Below are 21,473 nucleotides of genomic sequence, written 5' to 3' on the forward strand. Positions count from 1 at the left end.
ATTTTAGTTGATAGAAATACCATATCTTTGAAATGCAAGGATGTGTTTCATTTTCATTATCCAGTGTGTAAAATAAGATCATTTATGTTGCAAATTTTGGTAGGAACAATTCAGATGGATGGCTTAGAATAAAAAACAATAACACCACCCTTTTACTTTAAAAAAATAAATAAACCACAACCAGCAGTGTAATATTGTTACCTCTTGAAAGTACTAATAGAAAAACTATGTAAAAATAGGCCCTGTTTATGAGATAAGTCAATAGCATGCAGAGTATGTAAAAATTAATAGCAAACTGATATGACTTTTGCCTTAGTTAATTATTATTATTAAATTGCTTGCAAGAAGCAAATTTTAGCATCCGAGATTCTCAAAGGAAGGATTAAATTACATGAATGCTTTATAGGAGTAGATTGTTCTGTCTAGTCAGTCAGTCTGTCAATCCTTAATGCATCACAAGCTGTTTTGTTATTTTTTCTGCAATAGACTAACATGACTATATCTAGGAGTGACCAGCTGAGCTGCCCCCAACACTGGCATTGCTGCTTATAGGATGGTGTGGGGATGGGGCAGGTCAGTGGCAAGGGCAGGATGGTGTAGGTGCACCAGCAGGAACACTGGATTTGCTCCACTGGTGTGCCTATGCAGCCCCAACCTCGCTGCCCCCTGCCTCACCCCCACCTGGTAATCGGCAGAAATGTCAGTGTTGAGAGCGTCGCTCTGCAGAACCACTTCACTGTGCCATCTGCTCCCGAGTACCCCCTCTGGAAAAAGTTCAGAAACACTTTCTTTTGAAATCTTGAGATTTGCCAGGTGGCTATACAAATATGCTACTTAGATAAAGAAAGTTGTTGTATATAATTTTGTTTGCCTTGCTTTTACAAAATATATTTGATCAAATAATGCCTTGATCAAACAAGTCAGCAAATTATATATTTGATCAAACAGAATCTTGTCTCTCCCGTTTTTACAATAATCTGTGTATCACAGTCATCACAGTCTAAAGCTATTTGGTGTTCCTAAGGGCTTGGGCATATAAGCAGTTTTTTTCATTTGCATATTGTTTTATTTATTTATTTATTTATTTATTTATTTATTAAATTTATTAGTCGCCCATCTGGCTGGTTGTCCAGCCACTCTGGGTGACGTACAAGATGAAAACAATACATTAAAACGTTAAATTAAAAAAAAAAAAAGAAAGGATGACCCACAACCAGCACACACACAAAAAAGCCAACTTCCATAATACGTCATAAACTGCTTCTGAAATTTTCCTGATTTTCAAAAGTAGCTTGAAAGGCAATGAAGGGAGATTACCATTTATGGAAAAACAATCACTCCCAAAACTACCTATTCATATAGAGCTAGTTGAATATTTATCTGGATTGTGGCTATTATTAAGAAATGTACAAAAGTCTCACATACCTTATGATATGCTATAGAAGGCAAAATATTTATTTTTCATATAAAGTGTGTTTAAATGATAGGAAAGGTAAACATGTTTAAAATGTTGATAAACTGGTGGATTTTAGTTTGACATACTATTTTAAAAAATATATCTATTGCTAATATGGATAATGTTAAATGGTAGATCTATATTTCCTAGAAAATATGCTTTTACATAACACCATAAAATATTTAAAATATATTTTATACCAGGGAACATGTGCATATATATAGTTATCAATATTGAAAATATTTTCCTGATATACAAACCTATATCATTTGCCTTCTTTTGCATTATCAGTGTGATTTATACTGAATCTCCTTGAATGACTTTCTTACAATTTACTTGAACAACTGTCTAATGTATATATATTCATAATGCAATATTTCCCTGGTATTACAGCTACAATCCTATACACTTACTTGGGAATCAGTCACACTGAACTTAATGCAGCATACGTCTGAGTAGACATGCATAGGATTGCACTGTACACCATTTGAAGATGAGATTTTTTTAAAAAACAGGGAGACCCAACATGTAAGGACAAGGAAGGAACCCACCAACTCTGATTCAAAAGAAGACTCACCTGATTCAATCAAGGTGTATCATCAGTAGTGTAGTGCTGCCTTGTTGCTCCAGGCCAATGTCCCCTTACTTTTGGGGGGGCACCAGGTCTTTATGTCTTCAGTGCTACTGCCAATCAGCATGAATCCCTTTTCATGCTGATTGGCTTCCAATGTCTGTTGTTGTTGAGAAGAGAGAGTCACGAGGACAAGAAGAGTCGTGAGGAGGGTGATTCTCTCTCCCCAACCTTTTAAGTGGGCACCTGCTGCTGCCGGTGTGAGAGAGAAGTTTACAGGTATTTAATTGTTTAGGCAGAGATTCCCAAACTGTGATCTCTGCTTCCTTTGCTCTGTGGCCTGGGCTTACTTTAAAAAAAAACTGTGCTGGCGCTAGCTGGAGGGAGGGGAGAGTAGAGTGAAGGGGAGGTGGGAGCAGCAGAGATATTACTGCAGGCTCAGGCTGCCATGCTGCCTGCCAGCCAGCCAGCCAGCTAGCAGCAGGAAGGATAGTGCAGTGGATATCCCTACATGATCAAGGCTGATGTTGTCTGCCAGCAAGGTGGGAGCCAGTGGGAGGTCCGTCCTTTGCTCCAGGGAGATGCTTTTCTAAAAGGGGGGTTGCTCAAGTACAACAAAAGGTGGATGAAGTCTGGTAAGTATAGCAACTACAATACTGGATTTAAGCAGCCTAACCTGGTACCATTGTATCCCTGGACTCTGTAAACCACTAATAGGACAATCCTATACATGGCAACCCAGTCAGAAACTATCCCCATTGAGTTCAGGGGGTCTATCTCTCAAATAAGTATATCTAGAATTGCAGCCTAAGCTTTGTGTTTGAACATGATCGTGCAGTTACATTAGAAGAGTTAGTGAGCTGAAGTGAAAAGCACAGTCACTGAAACAAGAATTCCAATAGCCTATTTAAATCATGTTTTCACTCTGGGCAACAGGTTTTTGCCCATACCTATCCACTTGCTAAACCTTCCAAACAGGTGCTGGGCTAAGCTCTCTCTCTCTTTCTCTCTCTCTCTCTGTGAGAGGGGGGGATGTGTGATTTGTGTGAAAGAGGGAGAGATGCATTTGTGTTGTATGTGATGGAGGGATGGACAGATCTATATGTTGCCTGTGTGCATGTGAGAGAAAAGGTGGTATGTATATGTGTCGCCTGGGTGGGAGAGGTGCACTCCGACAGAGATGGAGACATCTATGTGTGTGTAAGGGAGAAAGAGAGGGGTAGGTATGTGTGCAGTTCCATTTCCAAAATCACAGTGGATTTCTTTATGAGGCAGTCTGAGGATTACTTTCATTTCCCTCCCCCAATTTTCCTTTTCTTATTAAACTTCTTAAACAGGGCATCTGGGTGTCCAGAACATGAGTAGCTAGCAGGTGGGGCACCTTGTCACCAGGACCGGGTAACATTCCATCACTGTCAGTAAAAACATGGATGACTCCAGTGTTTATATCAAGTCCTGTCACTCCCAGGGGACTTTCCTATATGTTGATTTAAAGTATGTGGTAGTATGGAGTGCTGTGTCCTAGCCTCTCAGGCTGTGGTCAGCTCGGCGTTCTGTTTTAGAAATTTAAAAGGAAGTGGGAGATTAGAGGTAGTTCCCAACCCTTGGATCACCTTGTATTTTTATTTTTAAAAGTGTGATTCCAGGTGGATTTTTAAGCTTTTTTTAAACAAACAAAATCCACTGAGAAATGGGACAGAGCTAGCCCCATCCCCACCGAGAACTGGGACAAACTGGACTTTAATGGGTCCATCCCTCCCTCTTGATGTTGTTCCCTTCAGAAGTTTTGGACTACAACTCCCATTATTCCCATCTAGGGGATGATGATAGCTACAGCCCAAAACATTGGGAGAGCACCATGTTGGTTACCCCTGCTGTAAAACGTGGTACTGTAGTTGACATAGAATTCATCAGACTTCCACAAAAATCAGTACTACCTGTTTCATGTCCTCTTTCAGAGGCAATCCCTTTTCTTTTGAAAGTTGGCATGTACATGAAAAGAAATTAACAAAAAGACCACAATCCTAAAAAACTCCAGATTTTTTGTTTTTGTTTTTATTGTGAAGGTCTAGTAATAGAAATCTAGCTATAAAAACATTATTGACTGAAAGGAGCCCCTTTTGCCCCAAACCAGTAAATGAGTGCTGTGTGTAGCACTATTCCATGTATAGTTAATGGATGCACATGCCCGTCTACCCCAGCTGAACTAGCTGGGTATATAGGGGAACACACATCCCCACCCTGGCCCTTCAACAGTTACACACAACTGTTTTATTGCAACTAGAGCTGGATCAGGACCATTCTTTTAGTCATACTAAGGGAAGATTCATATATCCCAATCAACAAACAATGCACAGATTTAACAGCTTACATGAATGTGGATAGGAACTTGTAAGAACAATGTAACATGAATCAGTAGTTTGCAGAATAGTATGGCAATAATTTCCACAAACAGCAGAGTTTGAAAATGTGTATTTCTCTCTTCATATCCATTGGTATCATGGCACTATGAGTCGTTTCTTTACACATTACACTGCTCACATAAGTAGACCACTCACACAATCTGTTAAATAAGCGATCAACCAATTTTATGCTATGAACCAACCCTCAGAATACTGAATGTTCCAATAAGGCACATGTTTTTGTGGGATTGTGTACTTAAATTTTAACATCAGTCCTGAAAATTCATCTGTTAAGCAGAGAGCTCAGAAAACAATGGAGTTTATTTAAATGGTGATTCTTTTCATAACTGTAAGCAACTGCATGATCACCTCTCTTTGTTATAATTCTGGGAATAAAATTAATTTTCCCCAAAGCTGTTGAACATTCTGACTTCTTTTAGTATTGTTTCATGACCACTGGCAAGAACAATCTGTGGGTTCTTGAATAGTGTAGCTGACCCAGGTTGAGTTGCCACTGCAATATAATTGCACATTTCGTCTGTGTAGCCCAAGTTCCCTGCAGCATTTGCAAAATCTTGCATATGTATTTATGTTATAGTTATATATGCTCGCAGAAGGGCATTTTCCATCACAGGAAACAATGTTTACCTGGAAATAAGCAGAAAAAAACTTAATAGGTAAATAAAACTGGCTAAATAAAGGGATGGCTTCTAACCAACAAGCGTACTAAACTTTCATGGTAAGAGAATGCAAATGGTAGCAGGGCACTGCTAGTCCTTTACTTACTGGTGTGTTGCTTCGACAATCATTCTTGCGTATTGTCATCCTAACAGTCACCTTTTTACAGAATTTTCCATCTTCCTTGCCTGCAAAGAGTGAATTGATTGAAAACCATCAACTCCCCAGCTCAATACTTCTGTCCCTGTAAGCATATACCAGAGAAAATAATAGAAGTCTAGATAAATCAAGTGGCAACAGTTAATGTCATTAAAATTTCTGACTTTTAAAAAATGTTTTGTATCTAAAAATCAAAGATCTTCAAAGGACTGTTTCAGTATAGTTGCTACTGAAATGAATGGAGTTTGTTCCAGTTAAATGGCTGGGAAACAGAAGCTTAAAATTAACTTTTTAAATTGACCAAAAACTTAATTCCAAATATATTTATTTTAAAGTCTTAGTAATATTAATTATTTTCAAGTAACAGTTCAGGACTTCAATCTAAGGCCCCAGTCTTCAAGCCACTTACTGCAAAGTAACCTCATAAATGTGAATGGGTCTACTCAAAGTGGAAGTAAGTTCTCAAAGTGAAACTAACTTGCAACCATATTCTGTCACAGAAGCTGGAATTTCTGAAAGCACTTAAAATAATTTAATTCAATTGAATCCAATACTGTATAACTAAACTGGTGTTACACGCACATATAAAAATATGGCATATATATTGCAACATTTATAGTGCCAATTTTGCATGAATTACACAATAATATTTGGGGTAAGCAGTATGAGGATTGTACTTTAATGGTTTCATATGACCATTGTACATTATGGCCTGATATCCCAAATCAACACAAAGCCACAAAGGCAACAGTCACCAGTGCCAAACTGTATAACCACAACTACATAGAGGAGATATGGAAACAGTGCAACTGGAGACAACTTATCTATGCATGATTCTAAAATGTACCCTACCCCAAGCCTCCAACACTAGCCCAACTATTTTACACAGGAATTACAAATGAACAACAGGCAAGTTGCGTAACAGGCTAGGCTTTATTCGCCATGTACAGGACATCACTGTTCTTACATTGGCACAAACTACTAACTAAAACCATCACAAACGGGGGTGTTTAACTGTTATTATCCTCTTAGTTTAATCTACAAGCCTTTTAGCTGAGAATGGCCCATCAATGAGACCACTTTCACATGCAGCTGCCGTGAAGCTATTTCCTTGTAGTGCAGTCCTACATGACCAGAAGCTGCACATCACACCGCAATCAGTTGCCTTGAGAATGTGGTTGGAAAGGTGGTGCATAAATATTTTAAGTAAAACAAACAAGCAAATCACATGCATAGAGACAATTTGTGTGATTCTGTCTGCCAGAAGAGAGGGTGCCAATTGTATGGAAAAGAACTGTGTGATGGATGCCACCGCCGCCACCACCACCCCAGTTCCCAAAGAAGGGATCCTAGTTCTATACATTTCAATGTTTCTGGTTTGCAATATTTCTCCTAAGCCATCACCACATTATAACAGATGAGAATATTTAGCCATTCATTCAGCATATACCATGGAAGACAGAGATGTACATATATGCCATACTATTTGCAAAAGTGTTGTTTTAACAGCAGGCTTTAACAAGCAAAGCAATTAGTCTCTATGTTCTACAGCACTATGGAAATGACTGAAAATAGCAAACAAAATAGTCATGCAGCAAACTAAAACACTATGCAAATACTTGCTACCAACAGTACATTGTTGGCTAACAACAATGCACTGCCCATACAGTGCAAAATGAAAGATGAGCAGATCTTAACAGTGAGCAGTACTACAATGCAGCTTCTTTCAACCAGATTTTGTGACCCAAGGGCCTGACACTCCTATGAGGGAGTACATTGTTGGAAATCAACAATGGTTCTGGCTGGCTTGTTCCTACTGATTTCCAAGAATATGTACCTGTGTTACAGTTAGCACTAGGTATAGGACTGACTGGGCTAACAGGGAATGGGAGCAACAGTGATAGTCCAGAACCTGATAAGAATATTACAAATTGAACACATTATACATGATACGCAAGTGCCCAAACATCAGTATTCAACTTTTGATGACCAACTAATTCACCAGCCAGGGGCTCCTGGGCCATGCTCTTGCACAGATTCAATATAGTTGATTTGTCTTGTGAAAAAGAAATCCACAGTGTATGTGAGCAGAGTTACTATGTTCCTTGGGAACCATAAGCTACAGTATAAAACACCACACACTGGGAAGGGTGGGGGTAGCCAGACCTCTACTCCCGCTGCCACGCCACTGAAGCTGCCAGCAGAGCCAGTGGCTTTTAAACTGTAAATAAAAGAGGGGGGCATGGTAAGCCTCCTACTCACCTCCTGCAGAAAGGGTGCAAATTGCTTTGTACTGCACATTCCTGAGCTCTTTTAGCCCCATTTTGGAATGTGAAACAATACCTGTCCCCCACCCATAATCAGGCAAATTCCATAACGGATAAACAATCTCAGGCCTATTTTCAATATGTAATAACCATATTTTTGGAAACATTAAGAAACACAAAAGGACCACAACTGAAATAAATGTGTTAATGAGGTGGTTGTTCAAGTTTTACTCTTTCAGGTTTTGTTTCATCTTAGTTCAACAACTCTCTCTCTCCACATATATACATTTCTAGATTTTGCAGACTAGACTGAGTTGATATTTCAGCCTGTTTTATGATATCTTGTGGTATTATTTATTGATACTGTTGTAGTTTTTATTATTTCTGAATTGTTTTTATTGTATTATTTTGTTCTTGCTATGGAAGCCCCTTTGAGGTCACTTGGTGATGAAAAGCGGTATACAAATAAATAATTAAATAAATAAACTGGAGATATTAAAAATTCTAGTCATTTTAAAAAAGTTATTTATTAATTTTTAAAAATATTTGTATATCGCTATTTAGTTAAAAATATCAAAGTGGTTGATAACACGTTAAAAACAACAACCATAGAATAAAAAACATTAAAAATACCCACTCCCAAAAAAAGGTCAACTGTTGCAAAAAAAAAAAAAGGCATCTTCTTAATTGCCTGCATAAGCTTGGTGGAACAGAAAGGTTTTCAGGAGGCACTTAAAAGTTAAAACAGAAGGTGCCTGCAGAATCTCTGTTGGGAGAGCATTCCAGAGAACTAGGCCAATGACAGTGAAGGCTTGATTTCATGTTGATGTTAAATGAGCCTTGCCAACTCAGGGGATGAACAAAGCCGCTCCTGCAGATGATCTCAGTGATCAAGCTGGGATATAAGGGTTCAGGTGGTCCCTAAAATATTCTGGACCTAAGTTGTTCGGGGCTTTGCAAATTAATACAAAGACCTTGAACCTGGCTCAGTAGTGGATGGGCAGCCAGTGCAGATGTTTTTAAAGTGATGTCACATGTGGTCAGCCAAGTGCTCCCAACAGCAATCTAGCTGCAATCTGGCCGAACCAGGGCAAAGGGCAGCCCAACATAGAATGCATTGCAGTAATCCAGCCTTGAGGTTACCAAAGCATGGACTACAGAGGTCAGGCAATCCCTGTCCAGGAACAGCCACAGCTGACAGACCAGACAAAGCTGGTAAAAGGCACTCCTAGCCACAGAGGATACTTGGGCCTCTAGTGACAAAGATGAATCCAGGAGTAGCCCTAGGCTATATTCTTTAGAGAGTGTGCGACCCAATCCAGAACAGATAATTTGCCTATTGCCCGGACATGGGAACCACCTACCCAAAGATCCTCCATCTTCCCATGATTCAGGTACAGTTTATTGGCTCTCATCCAGTCCACTACAACATTCAGACACTGATTCAGAGTGTTCACAGCCTCTCCCGATTCAGATGTTATGGTGAAATAGAGCTGCATGTCATCAGCATATTGCTGACACCTTGCTCCAAAACTCCTCAAGACGGCTCCCAACGGCTTCATATAGATATTGAATAGCACTGGGTAGAGAACAGTACCTTGTGAAACCCTGTAGCACAAGTGCCAGGGGGCCGAGGAACACTCACCCAGTGTTACTCTCTGGGCACAACCCTGAAGGTAAGAGCAGAACCACCATAACACAGTGCCTCCAATACCCATCCCACTGAATCGTTCCAGGAGGATACCATAGTCAATGGTATCAAATGACTCTGAGAAATCAAACAGAAGTAACAGGGTCACGCTCCCCCTGTCTCTCTCACAATAAAGGTTATCCATCAGGGCAACCAAGGCTGATTTTGTTCTGAAACCAGGTCTGAATCCAGATTGTGATGGATTTAGATAATCAGTCTCATCCCGGAATACCTGCAATTGCTCTACAACCATCTTCTCCACCACCCTTGGGGTGTTGGTGATTGGTCTATAGTTGTTACACTCCATTAGGTCCAGTGTGTGCTTTTAAAGAAGTGAACGCACCACCCCCTCTTTAAGTTGTACCCAATACAATTTTAAATGTAGGTAATATTTTCTCGTTTTATATTTATAACAGGTTCTTGCTCTTGTGGCTGTAACTTTCTCTATATGTACAAGTTGCTAAACAAGTTCTTTCTCCATACATTACATAAAGTATTGTGTTATTTATTTTTTCATGTTTGTGCCTCATTTTCAGAATGACATTATTACTATTACTATTATTGTTATTGTTATTATGCATTGACATATACATATTACTTATATTATATTGACATGTACATCATAACACACAAACAAATCTATGCAGTATGTTAGGCTGAGAGAAGGTGGTCCACTGCTACCCAAGATGCCTCATGACTGCACAAGGATTTGAACCCAGATCTCCCCAAGTAAAGTCTAACACTCTACGTCCTTCACAATGGCCACAGTCCAGCATTAAATATGCACTGTTAGTTTGTGCATGTTGGTCCAGATGTAGAACTGCATGAGGTGCTTGCGATGATGCGGCCTGCAACGTGTCCTCTCAACCCTTGCCCTTCTTGGCTTATTAAAGCTTGCCGAGGGGGTCTGACCAAGTGGATCCAGGGTGCGGTCAATGCATCATTGCAGGAGGGAGTGGTTTCAGCCACCCTAAAAGAGGCGGTGATCCGACCACTCCTGAAAAAGCCCACCCCGGACCCATTGGTTTGACAACTACCAACCGGTTGCAAATACCTCCTTCTTAGGGAAGGTGATTGAGAGGGTTGTGGCACAGCAACTGCAAGTACTCTTGGATGAAACAGATTATCTTGACCCATTCCAGTCTGGGTTCAGGCCTGGTTATGGGACTGAATCGGCCTTGGTCACCCTGATGGATGACCTTTATCGGGAGAAGGACAGGGGGAGTGCAACCCTGTTATTCTTACTTGATCTCTCAGTGGCTTTTGATACCATTGACCATGGTATCCTTCTAGGCAGACTTGATGAGCTGGGTATTGGAGGCACTGTTTTACAGCGGTTCCGATTCTATCTCCAGGGTCGTTCTCAGAGAATAGCATTGGGTGACTGTCTTTTGGCCCCCTGGCAGCTGTGCTGTGGGGTGCCGCAGGATACCATCTTGTCCCCCGTGCTGTTTAACATCTATATGAAGCCCTTGGGAGCAGTTATCAGGAGCTTTGGGGCAAGGTGTCAGCAGTATGCTGATGATATCCAGCTCTGTTTCTCTGTAACATCTCAATCGGGAGAGGCCGTGCAAGCCCTGGACCGCTGCCTGGACTTGGTGGTGGGCTGGATGAGGGCCAATAAACTGAGTCTTGGGTCTGTACTAGCCAGGAATTGTTGGCCCAATACAACATCTCATTGGGCGAGCTCTCGAACTTTAGCCCACAAGCCCTCAGGAGTCGGGTCTTTGACCACACAATAGGCCAAGATCAGGTATCTATCGTACTAGCCACCTTTTCCATCTGGTACCCTCAAATTAAACTAAATCATGCTAGATCAGGGTACTTGGACCTTTTTACACATCCCTCTCTTCGCAGAGCATTTTTCGAACTGAGATTCCAACTGATGCCCTCTGCCTATTTAGCAGGGAGGTATCAAGGTATTCCTACTGAAGAGCAGAAATGCATTGCAGGGTGTAACACCGTCGAAGATATTATCCACTACTTGTTACACTGCCCACTATACAATGGTCCCAGACAGAAATTTCTGGCACAATTTATTAATTCCACCTCTCCCAAATGTCCCCAGGAGCTAGTGGTGGAGCTTTTAATCGATAATTGCAATCATGTGACTACTTTAGTCGCCAAGTATGCCCTGGCAGCGAAGAAATTACACGCTGCCCATTTTCAATATTTAAATGACAATTGTCATACCTAATTTGTTGGCCATTAACCTGGATTTTTAACTTTTTTATCACTTTGTGTACCTCATCTGTATTTGTATTTGCGATGGCCACTGGCTAAAAGCAATAAAATTGATTGATTGAACTGAGTCTGAATCTTAGCAAGACAGAGGCACTGTGGGTTGGTGGTTCCCAAGTTCGGATAATTGGGTCAGTTGCCTGCCTTGGATGGAGTCGTACTCCCTCTGAAAGAGCAAGTCCGTAGCCTCGGGGTGCTCCTGGATCCATCTTTGTCGCTAGAGGCCCAGGTGACCTCAGTGGCTAGGAGTGCCTTTTACCAGCTTCGACTGCTGAGACAGCTGCAGCTGTTTCTGGATTGGGATAGCCTGACCACTGTTGTCCACGCACTGGTAACCTCCAGGCTGCATTACTGTAATGCTCTCTATGTGGGGCTGCCCTTGAGGTTGGTCCGGAAGCTGCAGCTGGTGTAAAATGTGATGGTGAGACTGCTCACTGGGGCAGGGTATTGCCAACATGTCACCCCGCTGCTGAAAGAATTGCACTCGCTGCCCATTTGCTACCGGGCCAAGTTCAAGGTTCTAGTTTTGGTGTACAAAGCCCTATACAGCTCGGGACCAGGATACCTGAAAGGCCGTCTTACTCCTTATATACCTAGTCGATCACTGCGCTCTGCAGGTGAGGGCCTCCTGCAGATACTATCTTATCAGGAGGTTCGTTCCGCACAATATAGGAAACGGACCTTTAGTGTGGTGGCACCTACCCTGTAGAATTCCCTCCCTTTGAATATTAGGCAGGCGCCATCTCTGCTATCTTTTCGGCACCTTTTGAAGACTTTCCTCTTTCAACAAGCCTTTTAGGTTGAGACCTATCTCACTCTGCGTCTGTCTTAGAATTGCTTAATATGTTTTTTAATAATGTTTTTAACCCTTTTTAAAAGTTTTTTGTTTTGTTTGTATATGTTTTGTATTTTTATTATGATATATTGTATTTTATTTTGTTTGTTCACCGCCCTGAGAGCTATTTCGCTAAGGGCAGTATATAAATTGAAATAATAAATAAATAAATAAATAAAGTTTTTTGTTTCAAATGTTTTTAATGCTGTTTTGTCTTAATGTATTTTAAGATCTGATTTTATGATGTTTTAAAGTGCTTTTAGCGCTTTGTTTGCCACCCAGGGCTCCTGCTGGGAGGAAGGGCGGGATACAAATTAAATGATAAATAAATAAATGTCCAATACAATCCTGTGAGTGTCTACTTGGAAGTAAACCCCATTGACTTCAGTGGAATTTACTCTAAAGTAAGTGTGCTTAGGACTGTAGCCTAAGAGGCAAGCTGAAAATTTGACATAATGATATACCCATGGAATTCTGGGCTTAGTAAAAATGTGAATATCTGAGGAATTATGAAATGAAGAACTGGCCATCTCCTTTGTACCTTAAAACAAAGCTCATGTTTCCATGGTTAATCCAGTGTGGTTAAACACAATATTAGTAATAGTTTCTCCTATTAACAGTATCTCTGCTCCTGTAATACATTGGCTTTATTTTAAGAAAATAACAAAGAAAGCTAATGTCAGAAAACAAGGAGTCAGATTTTTATGAACCTCAGTTCTACCTATCAAATTATATTTTGAAAATGTTCCTGTTAAATGTAAATTAAATAACTTGGAATAAAAAGTATAACTCATATCATAGGCATATATACCTCTATTTTATGATTATTTATTTTTTGGCATGGAATAAACTGAAACCATGAGGGACACCATTTCACACCCACAGCAGCCCTCAACAGCTTTTGTAAATAACCCATTCATTTTAATGGGATTTCAGCTGCAGAAGTTCCTGATGAATTGTGCCCCATATAACAACATTATAGCTTTCCTTTTCATTTCTTATTTATCCCATAAATACTAATTTGTTTATTATGCTTGGTCCTACACAAATGTGTTATGTATGAATGTTTTAAATAGTAAAATCTTATGCTAAAGGAAATAAACAGCAGAGTTCATTTAAATAAATTAAATGACTGTGAAACCAAACTAATATTTCAAATCATAGTGAATGAATTGATTAGCAATTTCCCAGCTCTTGATCCACTCCATCTGGAAGTTTGGTGTGATTTGATTGTAAACAGTGACTGAATGGATCACTGCTATTTGCATAAATATAGCCATAGATTCAGTCCCTACCACCAAAAACAAGTGGTGTCATTCTAGTTTTAGTATGTATTGTCTTAACCAAGTTTGAATCTACATGCAGTTGTAGTAGAAATAGTAGACAATTCTGTTGCCTGTTTATTTCAGTCATTCACAATCTCACAAAAGGCATGTGTTGATTCTAAACAAACTTAGGTAAATTTCATTGATTTAAATAAAACATCATTATCTATAAATGAGGTTAGGATCAGAATGTTACTTCTATTATAACCATTTGGTCTTCTCATTGGTATTAGCATCACTGCTTATTCTTTAGATAATTTAAGAAGGAAACCAGTACCCAGAGGCCTCTCATATGTACACAAATACTGATGTTTCAGTACTTACATGTTTTACAGCATCCTTCCAGGAATGGTACAATATATCCTCCAACCTGAATATGTATTTAAAAAAAGTCAGTTCCACTAAGAAATCATTTTTAGTACTAATTCACAGATCCCAGTGCTATAAGTATGAACTATTGGAGCAGAGCTTAACTGCTCTGTTAAGGAACTTAAACAATAAGTAAACTAAAATCTAGAGAGCAATTTAATACAATGCTTATTTTAACAGAAACAAAATGTGAATTCATAAAGCAGAATCAATTCAACATAATTTTCACTCTAAACAAAACTCTGATCAAAAAAAGTGCAAGCACTATAATAAGACTGCTCTTGAAAGTCTACTTGAGAGGAATGTAAAGTATAAACATCCATGCACTTTGCCTGCACAAACCCATCTGAAGTGAATGGGAGTGGCACAATGTTGCTCTCATTCATTGATTTTATTGCAACAAATAATTATTGCAACAATTATTGCAACAAATAAGTAAACAGTCACATAGCAGGAATGTGGTGGACACATAGAAGCTTACAGTGTGATGGTGTGTTGATCTATAGGTCAAGTAGCTCTGAATGTTACAGCTAAGAGAAGGATCACTCATCAGAGGCAAAATTGATTCAACAGCACCTTATTCCCACTGGAAAGTCTAACCTGCGTTCTGGCCCTTTAGCTTTAACCACCTTGTGTTGCTTCTTGTTGCAATAAATGAAAGTCCCCAGAGGAAGCAAACTGAAAGCTTTTAAATCACATGGAAAATGGATGAAGCACTGACCTTCACACATTCTGTTTCATTAAAGGGCGGACAGCTGATGGACGATGTAATTAGAACAGGTCCAAATGGTGTGTTTGTGCAGTCATATCTGACACAGTTTGAAATCCAACTGGTGCCAGGCTATTTAAGTATTTAAAATAACCATCAGAAATACAGCACATCAAAAGCCAACACAATTTGCAGAAAGTTTTTTAAAAAACTGTGCTAAAGGTCAAAATGAGCTCACTTCTTTGCACTTATTTGCACTGTTGCCATTGACATCCCTAACGTCTGATGCAATAGATACTGTGCCTCTCTCAGAAACAAGACTTACAGATGCATCCTTGAAGTGATGCAGTTTTGCACTGTAGCTACTTGCAGTTATCTTATTACTTATTCCTGCATAGTCCTGCCACAAACCAACAGAATTAAATAGGATTTCTGCAAGGTTATATAGATCTACAGGGAGTATAAATGAGTAGTGAAAGTAGTGTTGTTTCTCCCCTTGTCCTCTCTCTTGTGAAGAGAACCCAAAGCCTACTTGCTATTAAAGAACTGTAATATCCCAGAGCATTTATTATACTTGGATAGCTATAGTTTTTCATGTTAATCTTATACTGTTCATTTTCCCCCTCTCAAGATTTTCAATACCAGGAAATGATAGGGAAAAAATGGTCAGGAACTGTATTCAGCCAGTAGAATCGGCACTCCTCCACATCCTATGAGCTGCATATGATCAATGTTCTCACTAGGCTGTCTGGAGCATAGAAAATATGCACAAGAGCTGCCTTTGTAATAGGTTGTACCACAGCTGCAACCAGCACCAGATACAGTAGCAGATGGCTTGATGGGGCGGTGGCATTCACCTGAACTTTCGCCAGCTCAGTTGCAACTGCTTGCAGGAAAGGAAAAGGGCAGGGAGGTCAGTTCAATGCAATGCACTGGCTAAGCCAATCTAGCACTCCTGCTGGTGCATTTGCAATGTGCTGACCTCCCCGCCCCCTCTCCTCAGTAACCAGCAGAGGCTCAGCTGTTGAGAGATCAGGGAGTGTTGAGGTAGGTCCGCTACTGCCATTGCTAGAGCAATTTCCTGGATTCATATTACTGATGTTGTTTTAATAAGATTCATTGCCAAGATAAGACTAAAGACTTCCACTGCAGGGGTTTGGGGCTGGAAGTTCAAACTTAATTCAGCACTTGCAACTTAGTTAACCAGTTAGAGCCCTCCTCCCTCCATCAAGAAAAATTGATTTACCTTAAAATGTGAAACTGTTCCATTGTTGAAAGAATAAACACAAGACACATTCTTGCATTTTCCACAGCAAGTTATTAAATCTTTTGGAGGTTCATACACTTGGTTCTGGAAAAATCAAGGATTATCATTTCAAATATAGTTCAAATTAAGAATGAAAATTACAGTTGTGTGTTTTTATATCATGACATTTTATTGGATTAGAAAATCATTATAATTTTAGCATTTATTAGTACTATCCTAAATGTACAATTGCATCACTAGGAGACCAGTATACTTCAGTGGGTCTTTGATTTTGGATGCCTGTGTTCAAAGGGCTGCTCAGTCACCTTGAAACTGATAGTGGGCCTTTCCCACATGTTTTTAGTGTGATAAATGTACAATTGTTACTCATTAATTGAGCCCAAGATAGGTATCTTCTGTTGCCAAGAAGTTGCAATAGAAAACAACCAGGATAATCTGTCTAATTTCTAGTAAAGTTTGGAACAACAGCTTCTTAAATTCTGAGTAGAAATAAATGTCCATTAAGTAATTCATGCTATGGTTTGATTTCTGTTTACTTAAGGCAGTTACAAAAATGTATATTTCTGTGTAGTGCATGCACAATCATGCATACACTAGTAATCATACATAAAATGGCATTCTGTATTTCATATTTGCAAATACGTGCAATATTCCAACAAGCCTTTATCCAGCACCAGTAGCATGATATTCTGTCACCATAGAAAGGGTACATTTCCTACAGTAGAATAGTGATGTTGATGCTCGGATTGTTTGTTATATGGAAGCCACATTCAAACAAATAGACACAACTTGATTCACTGTATAGGGAAACAATAATATTTTTGCCAAGAACAAAATACAGTGTATCCATTGCTTAACTAATGTAACTAACGTAATGCTTAACTAAATATACTCTACATTTCTGCAGCTTGCTATGATCCTTGCAACTTTTATAAGGGAACACTATCCATGGGTCAACATGAACCCCAGTTCTCAAATAAGACCTCTTTTTAGAAGACATCACAGAGATTTTGGGTGGGAAAAATAGTGCAACTGCACAAATTTCCTAAATTAATAATAAAATTATTTACTGTTCTTATTCCTATCTATTATAATTTACCAGAGAAAGCTCATAGTTTAATTCTATTGTTCTTACAGATTTGCACCTTGCCGCACAATCTATAGTGGAGATATTTATCCGATAGTACTTGGTAACAGGATCAATTATGTTTGTGCAATAGGAAGTGTGGCAAACACCATCAGGCGAGTGTTCAACAATGGACTGTCCTGGAAGCAGAATGCCTCTCTCATTGCTTAGACACACTTTGTCTCTTGCTGGAACAGATTTCCAAAAACATAAAATACATTGGGTAAGATTAACTGAAAGAATCAAAATTTATGACAACTGACATTTCAAATAAAGAAAAGGAAGTGAGAACATAGCAATACCTTCAAACCTTCACAAGAACCATGTGGCTGTCGTTAAATGAAAGTGAATCAAGTAAATTTATTGATTATCTATCAGGGACTTTATGTTGGCTCATATTGGTTGTCTCTTACAACCAAAGAACATGTCCACTAAACATATCTGTTCAGCTTTTCTTGGAAATTTTTAAAATATGCTTGGATGCAAGATATTTTCTTACGAATTATTTCCCTTAGAATGGAGAGGAATTATTTTGAATAATATATAGCTATTATGCTGGCACTATTTGCTTTTTTAAAGGCTATTTTCAAGCCTGCAAGGTGCCACACCAGCAAATAGCAAGAGGTTAAAAAGAGGAAAAATTATTTATTGAAGCCCAATGCATTTCAGGTGATAACATGACCCTTCGTCAAGGGCAATCTGCAAAGATATATATAAACTACATCAAAATCAGTTACAGAGTGAATGCTAAAATATACAAAAAGCTTGATACATCTATCTGCTCAAAGTAAATATAAATAATTTATAACATAACAACACTCTACATAATGCAAATGTTAAAATTAGTAAGGAAGGGACAACCAAAATGAAACATGATTTAAACATAAACACAGAAAACCTTGCAAAAGCTAAAACTGGTTGCACATAAGCTAAACAAAATTTAAAGAGGACGATTAACTCAGGTAGGGTAAACAATAACATATAAAACAGAAGATAAAAAATGCTTAAAATAGATGACTCAGAATACCTTGTACAAGTATCAAACTGGTTTTCTCCTAAGTGTAGCAAACTGAATTCAAAAGAGCATCTGGCTCTTAAAAGATGTAAACTAAAGAGCACAACTACTCATGTAGGTGTAGCCACTTACTGAAAGTAAGATGTTTCTGGATTCTAAAAGGAATACAGTGCTAATTTCAATGGGAATGACTACTTCTTGAGAGTAAATACAAATGATCCCTATAGACAGCACTAACTGAAGTTGACAGTGAAAAAATGGCTGTAAAAATGGCATGTCCTTTTTTCATTGGTTTTAGTGAAGGTTTAAGATCAGTGCTTTTGTTATCACCTGAAATGCATTGGGCTTCAATAAATAATTTTTCCTATTTTTAACCTCCTGCTGTTTGCTGGCGTGGCACCTTGACTGTCCCCCTCTTTTTGGATTGAGTGTTTTGGGGTTCTTCCTTCCTTGCTTTCCTGCTACTTTCAAGCCACATAATACTTGCTTAGGAACGCAGCAACAGCATATGAGACTAGTTTGACTTCTGAATTTGCTTAACCATCGTTTATTGTTTCATCCAAACTGTCTCACTGGTTAATAGTAAATATGGCTGATTTGAAACAAGCCAGCCTGACACCCAGTTGTCTTGTTTCAAGCAAACCATAGTTAATGTTAGCCACTGTGTGTTAGTTTGGATGAAACAACAAACTGTGTTTAAGTAAAAGTGGAAGTAAAAACTTCCAAACTCCTGAGAGGAGGAGAAGAATCTTTCTTAAACAATGGTTCAGCATGATGTGTAAATGTGGCCATAGCCTTGAGTTTTTAGGTTCCAGTAGAAAAAGAGACTCAAAATAGACTAGTGTAAATTATGTGTTTTTTTAATTATCTTGTTTACTTACAACACTTGTAGTTAGTGCAGTGACAAACATTTTCTGTGCTGTTCTGGAATTGTTCATCTATAATTAGTTTCTCTCCCTGTCCACAGAAGAAGAAAAGTACCAACGTTATGCCATTGATGTTGCATTTCAATATCAGCATTAAGAAGCATGACTTTTTAAAAAATCTAAAAAATTCTATTCCAATGGCAATTATTTTTGTTGCTCAGACCTAAAGTACCTTAGAAAGTCTAACCTAAGCTGCATTTGCTTACATCTCAGAGGGAGTAATCTAGTTTTGTATTAATGTTTGGAAATATGGAATGGAAAGGGTAGATCACAAATAAAATGGAGCTGAACCTCTGCCTAGTGGCTACTTTATGATATAGATGTTCAAGTAGTGTAACACAATACACAATTGTAAAATCAATACAATATTTCTCCCTTGGGGCTGTTTGCCTTTATATACACAAAAATAACCAAACAGCCAAGTCATATCATGTTCACTAAGAAGTCTCACTGGATTCAACAGGATTTACTCCCAAATGCACACAGGACTGTAGTCTTAGTCAACAGAAAACATACACCCAATTCACTGCAGATTAAAAGGCAATTTCTTTGTCAATATTTGCTAAAGCAATAGGTGATATCCAACTGTGCAACATACTTCTGCTTGTGTAAATAGGACTTCCCCTTCCTCTCCTCCCCCAACATCCCCCAAAATCTGCTCCGCAGGGTTAGGAAAGTTCTATCAGGTCTGTTGATGTGATGTTGGATCTTACCCATAGTTTCTAATGCAGAGCTCTGTGAGCACATGGATGAGGATAGGGAGGTCTCATTAATAGAAGCAGCTGCTGGATCAAAAATGTTGGTTACTTACTCTAAGTGTTCCTTCCAGGGAGGCATGGAGAAAATGCAGGGTTAACCCACCCCCAGAACTGGCAGGATCACATGATTCAGAGATGCAATGAATATATAGTTCCTGTGTCTCTCCCCGTCCCCATTCTGACCATACCCATGCCAGAGCTAAAGTAGGAACAGAGCACTGGTAAAAACACAAAGGAAAGAAAATATCTAGGAGAAAAATGCATAGCACCCTCCAACAACTAGCATAGCACAAATAAGAGGTAGGATGTATTCCCAAAGTTCATCAAGCTGAAAAAGGGGGTGCAGCTGGATGCCTCCTGCACACCCCTCTGAGGGGACGTTTATGGTAAGTAACCAGTGTTCTATTCCCAGCAGCTGGTGTTCAGGAGCTACTCAGAAAATAGAGGGATGGGCCCAAATTAGGGAGGGAAGGCCTGACAGGTGGATACCTTTATGTCCTAAGGGGAGAAGGCTGTAGAGAAGGCTACAGAGGTTGTCACTGCCCTCATAGAGAGACCCGAGATATTTAATGGTGATGAAAGACACTGGACTTCACATGCCTTGATGAGCACATAACCATTGTGGACCTGTTAATTCACACATACATACATGGAGACAGAGAGAGAAGGTAGGTGAAAGGAGACAAAAAGTGAGTGAGATTTATGAAATAATTCCATCCTATGAAGGGAAACATTTTGGGCCTTCCTGAAATCTAATTTATGCCATGTCTGTGTTGAGCCCCAGTGCCCTCAGGAGGATCAAGGAGGGGGGCTGGATGAGCTTCCTTCCGTTAGGGCAGGGGGAAGAATCAGAGGGTGTTGAAACTTTCCTGGATGAGGAGGGAGGAGGTGTGTTTGACACTGTGCCAATTCCCACGGTCAGTTCTCCCACCGAAGAAGACTACGCTCAACTTTCAGATGCCCCAACAGAACCATTTGGGGGATGTCTTGGCGCGCGGCCAACTCCACCCCCCCTGAGCCCCCCTCATGACACGGCAAGCGTTTCCCTGCCTCCTGAAGCCGAGCCGGCACCTTTTGAGACTGTGTTGTCAGATGAGCCAATGGAGGCACGCCCCCTTTCCCCCGTGCAAGACGCGGGGAGAAGTGCTTCAGTCAGAGGGAGGGTCTGCGAAGTAGTCAGAGATTACGAGCGAAGACCTTTCCTATTTAAGGTTGCACCCCCCTGATCTGGGTGCTGAGTCAACTCTCTTTACACGCCGCAGAGTATGCTTAAGTAGCTTAGTTAGGGACTGTAGTGAGTTAGCATAGCGTGCCTATGAGACGCATTGCTTTCGATGTTACTTTAATAAAACAGGAATTAATTCCAGCCTCGTCTCCGTCTCGTGAGTCTCACTCTGGGCAGGACAGTGTGCTCCGAGGGGTGAAAGGGCAGAATGAAAGCAGGATGAGTGGCTGTTTATACCTAAGAAATAAGGGACCAGTACCTGGAGAAGGCGTAGGATCAATAGGCAACTGTGCAGAAAATGAAAGGAACATTGAAGGAAAGACACAGAATAAACTAAGGCATAGGAATGCTGTCCCAGGCAAGTCAAAGAAGGAGACACAGGAGTTGGATATTCACTACAACATCAAGTAGCCCTGCCTGTTCTTGGTAATTAACTTGCTGTTTCCTGGATGCC

General features: G+C 39.7%; 1 protein-coding gene across 12 annotated transcripts in view; it reads right to left on the reverse strand.

Moving 5' to 3' along the window:
• Positions 1-3,916: 3,916 nt before the first annotated feature.
• The window catches only part of OTOG (otogelin), a 208,398-nt gene continuing 190,841 nt past the window's right edge, over positions 3,917-21,473 (reverse strand). For 8 of the 12 annotated variants that reach the window (XM_061610232.1, XM_061610233.1, XM_061610230.1 and 5 more), the window contains 7 exons: positions 18,992-19,067; positions 17,069-17,283; positions 15,949-16,053; positions 14,715-14,834; positions 13,949-13,994; positions 5,216-5,295; positions 3,917-5,077 (listed from right to left, as the gene is read on the reverse strand). In XM_061610232.1, coding sequence (XP_061466216.1) covers positions 4,877-5,077; positions 5,216-5,295; positions 13,949-13,994; positions 14,715-14,834; positions 15,949-16,053; positions 17,069-17,283; positions 18,992-19,067 — 843 coding nt within the window. In that variant the 3' untranslated portion in view covers positions 3,917-4,876. Of the gene's footprint in view, positions 5,078-5,215; positions 5,352-13,948; positions 13,995-14,714; positions 14,835-15,948; positions 16,054-17,068; positions 17,284-18,991; positions 19,068-21,473 lie in introns of all 12 variants that reach the window. The other 4 variants (XM_061610231.1, XM_061610241.1, XM_061610236.1 and 1 more) reach the window with 4 other exon arrangements.

Source organism: Rhineura floridana, chromosome 2 (genome assembly GCF_030035675.1).
Source record: "Rhineura floridana isolate rRhiFlo1 chromosome 2, rRhiFlo1.hap2, whole genome shotgun sequence".
NCBI classification, from domain to species: domain Eukaryota; kingdom Metazoa; phylum Chordata; class Lepidosauria; order Squamata; family Rhineuridae; genus Rhineura; species Rhineura floridana.